The sequence below is a fragment of the Diabrotica virgifera genome, chromosome 1, assembly GCF_917563875.1.
Source record: "Diabrotica virgifera virgifera chromosome 1, PGI_DIABVI_V3a".
Classification (NCBI taxonomy): domain Eukaryota; kingdom Metazoa; phylum Arthropoda; class Insecta; order Coleoptera; family Chrysomelidae; genus Diabrotica; species Diabrotica virgifera.
In genome coordinates, this window is record NC_065443.1 from 197,541,231 (window position 1) to 197,553,326 (window position 12,096).

General features: G+C 35.6%; 1 protein-coding gene across 2 annotated transcripts in view; it reads left to right on the forward strand.

Annotated features, from left to right (window-relative positions):
* LOC114327594 (SET domain-containing protein SmydA-8) overlaps nucleotides 1-12,096 on the forward strand; it is a 132,734-nt gene that overhangs the window by 23,743 nt on the left and 96,895 nt on the right. The window contains exon 1 of one of the 2 annotated variants that reach the window (XM_028276262.1): nucleotides 9,185-9,448. The exons of the other annotated variant lie outside the window; for it this stretch is intronic. Within the exon in view, the coding sequence (XP_028132063.1) occupies nucleotides 9,308-9,448 (141 nt within the window). The 5' untranslated portion in view covers nucleotides 9,185-9,307. Of the gene's footprint in view, nucleotides 1-9,184; nucleotides 9,449-12,096 lie in introns of those variants that run through there. 2 annotated transcript variants of the gene reach the window in all.

Sequence of the window (12,096 nt, forward strand, 5' to 3'; positions counted from 1 at the left end):
TGCGATTTAAATAGCTCTTTATTATTTGCCGCAATTCCATCCCAGTAACAGGAAAACCAGCATCACTAAGGCTCTGAATACATTGTACGAAGCACCTTTCCTCTTCGTACGAGAATATTGTTGGGTATCCTGGTTTTCCAGCGTGTACTCCTTTTAATTTATAAAATATAGTTCTCCTTGGGATTTTAAAGGTTTCAGCTGCAATTCTTGTGCTCATGCCATCTTTTATGGCTGACAAACATGCCTTCAGATCTTCTTCTGTGTAGTCTGTATATTTGCGAGATCCCAGTTTCCTTTTATAATGTCTGGGCATTTCCTGAAACAATTTTTCTATTTAACTTTTACTCCTGGGGATACTTTTCACCACTTGCAAGTTGGCGGTGCAAAGTATACCCAATTTCACGTCTAAGTGCACATGTCAACAATGTTTTTTTTTTGTTATTGCTATCCTGATTTAAAACCGTTATTTTAACAACTAAAAATCGCAATCGGTTATGGTATATATCATTAGATGTGTACTTACCAATTTGTGACCGCTGTGACTGTCTGTACTGTATGAATTTGGAAAGCCAGAAAATAATAAATTTTTAAGGTTGATATTCGAATCGTTGCTGATGAATAACTGGCGATCGCAGGGACAATCGCGCGCGTCTTACTGATGTATTGCGATGTTGCCTATGTGTTCTAAAGGTAGTACAAATATCTAAATTGAGCGTAGATTTACACAAAATATACTTTTACACGTTCGGTGCAAAGTTACCCTGCTCAGTGCAAAGTAACCCCGATTTACGGTATGTAAGAAAATATTAAATTAGATTTTAAAATTGACGGAACAAGATTTATGTCAATTTAGTGTCAGAATATTTATTATTCTTCTATTTCTTTATAAATATCCTTTAGCCTTTTACATACCAGGTTTTCATTATTACATATATTATAATGTATATTATACTACAGTGGTTCCCAACCTTTTATGTCTGGCGACCCACCTTCTGATGTTTTTTCATATTCGCCACCCATCCCTCACCCATGATGATACGCTATTCTGTACTTTGTTCGCTACTCAGCTACTGTAAGAGCCACGCCGCGACCCACTTAAAATCTGTTCGCGACCCACTAGTGGGTCGCGATCCACCGGTTGGGAAACGCTGATATACTATATACAGTGCTAGTCAAAAGTCCGTACCCCCTCGTATCTTTTGAACGGTTATACCCATAATAGTGAAATTTTGAGGAAGGAAATAAACGGACGTAAGCTTCTTAACTAGTCATGTCAGGTGACGTAATAGTGACAGATGACTTTACAGCGCCACTGTGACAGATAATTTTAAACGGGACCTTATGGCAAGTGATACCTCTTTTGAAAGGTATTGAAAATACCTATTCAGGCATACTAATTTTGTTTGAGTTTAAGCTAATTTTGATGAATAAATGAAATAAATATAAAATTGTAGTTTCGCATTTAATTAATAAAAATTCAAAATTTCGCCTATGATTACTTGTCAAAAAGGTTGATGTTGACGTAAAAACTGCTAGAGAATTGAAAACCGTCAACTTTTTTGACAAAAAAACCATAGGCGGACATTTGAATTTTTATTAATTAATTGCGAAACTACAATATTATATTTATACCCTATTCCACGAACATACGACTGTGTTGGATTATCTCGATAACGAATATTTTACTGTGCAAAATATGAAGAACGAAAGTAAATTGCAAATTACATTGTTGTTTATTGGAATAATTATTAGAGCCATTTACTTTCGTACTTCTTATGTTGTACACTAAAATATTCGTTGTCGCGATAATCCAAAACAGCCGTATATTCGTGGAATGAACCATATTTAATTTATTCACCAAAATCAAAATCAACTTAAACCCAAAAAAATAGTATGACTGAATACGTATTTTGAATACCGTTCAAACGAGGTATCACTTGCCATAAAATCCCATTTAAAATTATCGGTCACAGTGGCTCTGTAACGTCTTCCGTCACTATTACGTCACCTGTCATTACTAGTTAAGGAGCTTACGTCCGTTTATTTCCTCCCTCCAAATTTCACTATTATAGGTATAACCGTTCAAAAGATAATAATAGCGCTGTGTTAAAAAAAACTTATATATTTATTAGTATTAAGTATTAGCATTTAGTTTTTTTGTCAATTTTATTATTTGTAAATTAATTTAAGTTGGTTAGGGTCATGAATGAAGGGTATACCTGCCGGTCAATTTAATGTTTCCACCCCCCATTTTTGGTTTTTTGCTTTTTATTGATTTCAGTATCTACCTATGTATGTGCGTGCATAAGTATTATATGTACGCATGTGTACGTAGTCTTATTATATTTGGAATATTGTAGCAAACAGTAATTTAGTATATATCGTGGCTGAATGGATCAAGTAATCCAAAGCCAATAAGGAAAAAAAATATATATATAATAATATAATAAAAAATATATAATGGATGTGTCTTCCTCGGGAGCAAGATAATATAAGTATTATTGAAAATGTTTATTCACTTGATCTATTTGTCATCGTGATTGTTATTATGTCCGAGAAATGATCGCATGTATACACAACGGTGGTAGTTCATCGGTAGAGCACTCGCCTAGAGATCGAGAGGTCCCGCGTTCAAATCCGGGACAATTCATATCCTTTTTTTTTCTTATTTTTTTTTTATTTTTGGTATTCTTTTAGTTCTTTCTAAAATTAGTTTAATATTTAAATACACTACAACAAAAACTGTTTAAAGTAAATATAGATATTGATTTCGTTGAAATCATATAATAGAAGTATAACTTCTTACGTGCGTACAAAGTGTACGTACAATAAAGTGTACGTGTACACACACATTCTTTTTTTTATTTTAAGTTTTTTGTGTTCCTTTGTGAAGGTTCTTTCAAGTTCAGTTTTCTAAGCTTTCTGACGTCTTTGGACGTCAGGTGACATATAAAAATTATCGCAGTAGTTAGGTGCCAGAGACGCCTTTAGACGTTCAATTTTTTATTCTCTACCTAAGCCAAAATTAATTTAAATTTTATACAGTAATAGTTATTTATGAAACAGTTCGTGAAGTATGCTTTTTGCGAACGCACGCGATGTTTAGAGCACGAGCGACAACGGAGCGAATGCTATACATCGCGTAAGTCCGCAAAAAGTACTTCACGCACAGTTTCATACAATATTTTATCTATGATGAACAAATAAAAAAACTGTATCTCTTCGTCACTGTAATACATTCCTATTTTACAATTTTTAGAACTTTGATATTTAAAAATTCTAACTTCTTTCAAACCACAAAACTGTCAAAACTTTTGTCGTAATTTATTGCTCATTATGTCATCACGATGACAACGCGAAAGTTAAGGCTATTTGATTATACGAAAGTGTGTCAAAAACAGTGCGAAAAAGTAAGTCCCATTTAAAATACATTGTTACTTCACGCACACTATAAACACTTCACGCACTGCTATCTATAATGACAGTTTTCACAAACTAAAAAGTTATACATAATATGACATAGAGTAGATAAAATAGTTTTTGAAATTCCGTTCAAAGTAACTGCACTCCAAAGCAACTGAATATATGTACAAGTGACACTAATCCTAATAAGGGTAGGGGGATGAGAGCTGCCTAAGGGAATAATTGTTTTGAATCGTACTATTAGCTGTTAAAAAAATTTAATTATTCATATAGAGAGGTTTAGTTTGCATGCATGTTATCTGTGACATCTTTTGAACACAACTAATTATAACAGAATTTATTTTAAAAAATAAAAAATTAAGATGTGACTCCCATTACCCGATCATGTGGATAATGGGAGCTACCAGTTATTTTAATAGTTAAAAGAAGGATAATTTCTAATAAATGTCATATTTTATAATAAACTGAATCTAAGGAAAATGGTAACAACAAAAAAGAACAAAAATCGAAAAAAAATTTCTAATTCTGCTTGTCCAAACAAAAGTTACAAACATATCCTTTAGAGCTCTCTGCACCCGAACATTCAGAATGTGCCCAAATTCGGGCTTACGGACCCTGATGGTAGGCTTTCGTTTTAAGAAACATTCCAACCAACCTCTTCCAGCTAGCTGCTTCTGGGTAATAAAATGATGCTTAATCTTAAAATTCTCTGCGCATCTACAGACAAGACGAGAAAATTGCTACATCGATAAACCATAGAACATATTGGAAAGCTTAATTAAGTTGGCAGCCCTTTCTTTTTCTTGTTCCATTGTAAAACAAGGACATCTACCTAACTGTGCTGGACATTGTAAGTTGCCCTTCTTTAATCTTTAATGGAATGTTTGGTACTAGATACTATATTGAAGGGCTGCTTTTTTATACCCATTCCATTAGCTACCAACATAGCACTCATTTGGAGGTCTTCTGATGTCCACGAACCCTTATGGGCTTTTCTTTTTCATGTCGTGGTCATCTGAAATAAATTTAAAAATGAGTCACTAGGCAAAAGGGGCCACATTGGGGTAATGGGGAACAAAGTGTCTCCCATTACCCCAAGATGCATTTTTTACTTAAAATGATAAAAATAAAAAACAGCATAATTTAAATAAATCAGATGTTATGCAATGAAACTCCATACTTTTACGAACCTACAGTGATAAATAATTTGGATCTGAAAAAAACCAGTAATACTTACGGCGTCAATAGTTAGCACGTTTCACTAGAATAATATTGGTATTGATAAAATAAACTGATTTAACTAACCGCGATATCTATGAGCCGTCACAGCTCAAGGTGTAGCATAGAGTGTGTTCAGCATGTATATTCTTCTTCTTCTTTAGGTGCCGTGTCTTCAGACGTTGGTCGTCATCATGTTTAAAATTTCCTGAAACCTTTCTCTATTGACTGCTGCTCGAAATAATTCTTCTATTGTGGAACCACACCTTTGTCTAATATTGCGCAGCTATGAAAGTTTCTTTCGACCAATCCATCTCTTTCCCTCTACTTTTCCTTGTATTATAATGCGAGGCAGATGATATTTAGGCCCTCGAATTATGTAGCGGAAGTATTCTGTTTTTCTCCTCTTTATGATGCTGATGAGCAGACCTTCTGAATTCATCATTTGAAGAACATCTTTATTGGAAGTGTGCGAAACTCACAAATATTTAGAATTCGTCGATAGCACCACAATTCGAATGTTTCTAATTTGTTTAGATTTATTTATTTAGCGTATGGCTTAAGTATATCACAGAATATAGTTAGATTTATGCATTATACAATGCATCACAAACAGATGTCCAATTTTTTTATATATTCGATTGACCCTTCGGTTGCCATTACAAAGTCTATAGGGTCGCCTGTGTATGCTCTGCGTGGGCAGTCCTGAACAATGTGACTGATCGTCTGTCTTGCAGCGCCGCAGTCACAAGAAGGCGAGGGGAGTTTACCCCATCTGTGGAGGGAGTCGGCGCATCTTCCACAGTTTGTTCGAATTCGATTAAGGGCTGCCCAAATCTTACGGGGACGTTCAAATTCGCCAGGTTTCCCTATGATCTCCGGTAGACTATGGTAATGCGGATCTGTCCTACTGTCCCAATCTTCTCTCCATCGGGTATTTAAGTCAAAGTTGGATTGCTGCAGCGCTTGAGCAGATTGTAGAGGGGGTAACCTGGATCGGAGACGGTTTCCAAGAATATCGGGGATGTCGTTGTGGACTAGAAGCTGGCGACTGTCCATTATTTTGTTATATTCTTTAACCAATGCATGTTCGCGGCGCAGGTTGGGTGGTGCTATATTACTAAGGGTAGGTAGCCACATTGTAGGGGTGGGCTTAATTGTGCCTGTTATCATACGCATAGTACGGTTTAGTTGGGTGTCGACCAGGTGGGTATGCCTGCTATTTAGCCACACTGGAGCACAGTATTCTGCCACCGGATATATCAGGCCAAGAGCAGAGGATCTTAATGTTGATGCTGTGGACCCCCATGTAGTGCCGCAGAGTTTCTGTATTATATTGTTGCGTGTTTTCAATTTTGCTGCTGTTTTCGTCAGGTGTTCTCTGAATGTGAGCGTTCTGTCTAGAGTAACCCCAAGGTATTTCGGGTATTTATTGTGTTTTAACAGCTTGTTATTAAAATACACTCGCAATTCTCTGTTTGCCAACTTGTTGTTTAGATGAAAAGCTGATACTTCAGTTTTTGTAGTACTTGGCTGTAGTCTCCATTTCTTAAGGTATTCGCTGAGGATGGATAAGTCATTCGTGAGAGTGATTTCTGTAGTTTCTAAAGATTGGTGGCTTGTTGCAAGGGTCCAGTCGTCAGCATATCCAAACTTCCGAGATTCGGTTTCAGGCATGTCAGCAATATAGAGGCTGAAAAGTAAAGGGGCAAGGACAGAACCCTGTGGAAGACCATTGTTAAGTTTCATCTGTCTACTCGTCTCCTTTCCCATTATAACCTGGAAGGCTCTGTTGGTCAGCATGTTGTCAATGAGGTTAATTATCTTTCTGCAGGGGATAATGCGGGCCAGTTTATATATTAATCCCTGTCTCCAAACAGTATCATATGCTGCTGTTAGATCTATAAATACTGTTGCTGTCTTTTGTTTCTTTTGAAAACTAGCTTCTATAAAAGTTGTTAATGACAGCACTTGGTCCGTACAGCTTCGATGAGGGCGGAAGCCAGCTTGTTCAATGGGGACATTTTCTAGTATTCTGTGACTAATTCTGTTGAGGAGAAGCTTTTCTAATAGTTTATATACCATGCTGAGTAGAGCTATGGGGCGGTAGTTTTCTGGCTTATCGTTTGATTTGCCCGGTTTCGGAATTGCAATTATCTTTGTTCGCTTAGTGAGAAAGGAATGTTACCTGACTGAAGTATATCATTAAAGAACATTGCAAGCCACTGTTTCGTGTATGCACCACTGTGTATCAAGAACTCTGGATGGATACCATCAAACCCAGGTGCTTTACCTGATTTCATTTCTTTCAGCGCATGTGTGATTTCAGAAATAAGTATTCTTGCTGAATATTCGGAGTTCGTTCTGTTCATTTGTTTTAATGCCCTTAAGTCTCTTTTCACGTTGGTAGTATGTGTTCGATCTCGTGGAGCTCTGGATAGAGATACTATATGGGAGGCAACCTTGTTAGGAGACATTTTAGACTCTCTGGATTCCAGCTGGTTAGCTCCTCCAATTTTCCGCAACAAGGACCATGCCTGCCGGCTTGATTTTTTGAAGTCAAGGTTTTCGACAGTCTTTATCCATTTTTGGCGTCTAGCTGTATCGATGTTGTGTAAAAGCTCATCGGCTATTTCTCGGTCACCACTTTCGAGAAACTTCGTGTATAAGTCTTCACATGTTTCAGTCCATCCAGGCACATATTCTTTGCGATACCCCCTAGGGATGGTTTTCTTGGCAGTGCTTATTACTGCGCCCACAAACCTCTCATAATGTTTGCTGGTTGGAGGGACCCAGCTCAAGGTCCGGTCTAGTTGTTCAGAGAATTTCTTCCAGTTTGCTTTTCTAAGATTCCACCTGGGTCGAGGATATGATCTAATTATTGGAATTGATATTCCGATGGTGATAAGCACCGGACGATGTTGAGTATGTGGGAAGTCTGCAAGGACACTTCTCGCAGTTGTTAGTGGTCTGTCATTGGTATCTTTTGAGACAAAACATAGGTCTGGGTTATATTCTTTTCTCCATGCAGCTGATTTAAATGTTCCTCTGTCTTTGGCATCAAAAACTAGGTATGTGTTTTGCTCTTCGGACCATTCTACTAGTGCCTCCCCATTTTCATCATTCGTGGTGTACTTCCACATTTCGTGGTGGCTGTTGAAGTCGCCGATGTATATAGTAGGATGTGGATGAGTCTTTAGCACTTCTGGGTTCCATGTAGTGGCTGGAGGTTTGTATATGTTAACTACGGTAATATCTCCAATCTTGGTGACTACTTCATGTATATTATTTTCATTGGAAGCAGAAAGTAGGAAACCATTTTGTATATTGCAGCGAATGTAGGTTGCGACGCCGTAATGTTTATCATAGGTGGCTCCCAGTAAATCGTAGCCAGGTATCTTACCCCTTAAATCAAGCTGGACTTTGTCTTCAGTATGGGTCTCTTGTATGGCAACCAGGTCAATGTCGTTATCGTGTAGGATTTTTTGCAACACTTGGCATTTTGCCTGGCTTATGCCCTCGATGTTAAGGTGACAGACTCGGATACACGGTCCGAGATCTCTAGTCAGTTGGTTCTGAGAAGAACCTTTATTTGTTCCCATCGTATGTTTACGTATAGATAAGATTTCTGTTTGTGATCTGTGATGTTGGCAGGATATTGTTTTTGTTTTTCGTTCGTCTGCCGCCAAATTTTTGCTAGTTCATTTAGCGTTACCCAGGGTGCACCACATGGAGGCGAACTAGCATTACACCCCAGCATTTGTTTAGAATTGTGGTTTTGAACGTCTTGACTCATAACCATATAATAGGATAGACCACTCATAACATTTCAGGAACTTCTTGCGAATATTCATCGACAGATTTCTGCAACATAAAACTGGTTTCCAGGTCATAAAAAATCTTTCCAACTGCCATCCACTTTGTCTTTGAAATGTTGATTTTAAGGCCGCTCCAATAACTTGCTTCACTGACTAGATTTAGTAGTGTCTGAAGATCTTGTAAATTTTCTGCAAGAATGGCTGTATTGTCAGCGTGTAGAATATTGTTGATTACTTCTCGAAGTCGATGAAACAGACATACACGTTCTTTCGGAACTCACAACTTTTTTGTAAGAGAACGCGCATACAAAATAGTGCCTCTTTAGTTCCTAGACCATTTCTAAATCCAAATTGGTTATTAATATTACCCATTCTAATTTCGCATAAAAATGCATGTATATTAAGGCATTCCAATCCGTAATAGTAAGGTGGCTCCCATTACCCACTGGCTCTGATTACCCCTATCCCCCCTATCTAATAAATGACTGGCAGTGAAAGTGTTAGTTAATAAAATAAAAAAAAGGATATCTACTATAATATAAAAGACTGTTATTACATTCATATAATATAAATTTATGTGTAAGGGCCTACTAGAATATTATAGTGACAAAGAGCTTCATCCTCTTCGCCACCAATTGACCCAAATACCGGTGAGAATTTTTAAAAACGGTCCACAAATAGACCTCAGAACGGGAAGTTGATCACTTACTTGTATAATTCTATTTTTAACGCCAACACAACATTGCAATTGCGGCGTAACGAATGAGCCTAAAAAGTGATATCAAACGCTAAAAATACCGGTAAAAAAAGCAAAATTTGGATTTTTGACAATAAAATCTCGAGTAAACATGTCGGAGGAGAACAAATGCCAATTGTGTCAAAAACCAGCGGACCAGCGATGCGGTGGGTGCCATTCCGTGCATTATTGTTGCAAGGAGCACCAGAAGAACGACTGGAAGCAACATAAGAAGCACTGCAAACCCTTTAAGGTACATACTTCCTTGTCATTTAATATCGTATATGCTTCTTTAACCAAACTGATTCATTCAATGTTCAATGTACATTTCTATTTTCAACCGATTATGTGGTAATGAGCATTTTTAAGCGTTCGTGGGAATGTGATTTAATAGTTTTCGTGAAAGATGAGATTATTGTAGGATGATTTACATTCATAAATTGATTGATTCATTACATGAAATGAAATTAAATTGGAATTGATTCTGACGTCATGAACTAACCTAAAAAATTTTGCAACGCAACACAACAAACACGCTTTACTAAGTTGAAACTATGGCAGTGCTTCTAAAAATAAAACATCTCAGTTGGATGGACCTGTAATGTTGTTTTACGATTGTTTTGTTGTGTTGTCGATAATAATTATTATGATAATTATGATCTATTAATTTTATATTAATTATGAAGGTATATGAAATTACACTTCTGATAGTAATTTGTTCATAATAAAATCTAAACCAGTTTGTTAATTTATTAGGTACCTATGCATGCAACATTTTGTTCGTCTCAAGATGAATTGGGGAAGATTTCTCTGGATATGTTTGTAAATTACATGTGCTATTTGAAGGACCATCATACTGATTTATCAACTTTCCTTTTTCTATCTGACCGGTTTACACTGCATGATTAATATTTTATTATTATTACTTTATTGCAGTTGTATATTATCAATAAAGGGCTCATTTGATGCATTAAATAATTGATTTATTGCCATCACATCTGATATTAGTGTTTATCATCGTCATAATCGTTCCTTTTATCTCTAGGCGGGATTAACTGGCCTTGCATAAGGAACAGAAATATAAGCAATTAATGATTTTATATTACATTGCCGAATACCTACAAATAATTGAAACTAAAAATTAAAATTACATTTCTTTATAACTTGCTGCTGTGGATATTACTAATATTAATTCCCTTTATAGACATTTCTTGTCTAAACGTCTCGCAATAAATCGGTTTTTGTTTTGCCCTCCTATTCTTTACAGAAACGTACAAGTCTGAAATTTTTCGTATTTGATGATTACATTTTCGACGTTGAAGGTGCTCTAACCATCTAATATGCTCCATTATTGTGACATCATTTGGTGCGACACTAATAGTAGTAGTGCAGTCACTGAAGGTGGATATGAGCTATTACCTCCGATTTCGTTCAAGCTTCATCGATTTGCATGAAAATTGGTGGGTAGTTAGAGGATATTTCAAGGAACAAAGGTGACATGGTGCCAACTTGCGCTTTTACCCTGGGGTGGATGCCACCCCTTCTCGAGGGTGAAAAATATTTTTTAAAAAATAACCCCATATTTAGATAGGGGACAAATTCTAAGCAAAATTTGTTATATAAAGTTATTAAAATAAATCAAAACTTTTTGAGTTACTAAAGATCAAAGATTTTAATTTTTCGTGAGAAAAATGCATGTTTTTAACCGATTTTTCATAAATAACTCAAAAACGATAAGTTTCTACAAAAAAGTTATTATTACCAAAATTGAAGCTAATAAAAAATGAAATAAACTCCTTACTAAAAGAACTTTTTAGTGATAACCAGAAGTAAGTTATAGGTAATTGGATATATATTATTTTGTTCGTCGAGTACCCAAATCTAGGTATTCAAGCTAAACTTACGGGAAAATTATGCATTTTATAACTTAAACTTAATAAACATTTGTGAAAGTACTTAAAAATATCTATCAAATGAGATCCCCAAGTTGATAGCATTAAACTTTTTGCTCCAAAAATTTTTCAAACTATCTTTTAAAAAATTTTCAAAAAAATGTTATCGTTTTTTTTTTAAATAACTCCGTTAATTTTTAGGATATCAGGTTCATCTAAAAACGATTTGAAAGATATTCTAAAAGATATAGTTCTGTCGCCAGTGGGGGTACAACGGCCTCCTTAATTCAGATGACTTACCCAAGTGTTTTTTATGTATTTTGACCCGTAGAACACGAATTTTTTGGGTAAAAGTCGATCCGGATGTCGATGAGATTTTTATAAAGAACTTGAGGAATCACATAACAGCGATTTTTCGCAAAACAAATCATTGTTTTGTATTTTTTGGGTCATTCTAAGCAAAAAAAGTTTTTACAAATTTTTTCGTAGGATGCATAGTTTTCGACATAAACGCGGTTGAACTTTCAAAATATCGAAAAATTGCAATTTTTGAACCCGAATAACTTTTGATTGAAAAATAAAATAACAATTCTGCTTATCGCATTTGAAAGTTCAAGTCAAATTCTATCGGCCTTGGTTACTTTCATTGCTAAAAATTATTTTTTTTATTTTTAAACAAAGCTATAAACACATAGTGATTGAATGATGTTTTCAATGCATTTCCCATTTGAAATCGAACGAGTAGGCGCGCATATTACACACAATTTCTACATAGATTACGTACATTAAAACGCATGCATTGGGCACGGGAAACACTATGTCTTTATGGCTTTGTTTAACAAATAAAAACTTAACTTTTCAAATAATCAAAACCGATAGAATTTGACTTGAACTTTCAAATGCAGTAAGCAGAATTGCTATTTTATTTTTTAATCAAAAGTTATTCGGGTTCAAAAATTGCACTTTTTCGATTTTTTGAAAGTTCAACCACGTTTATCTCTAAAACTAT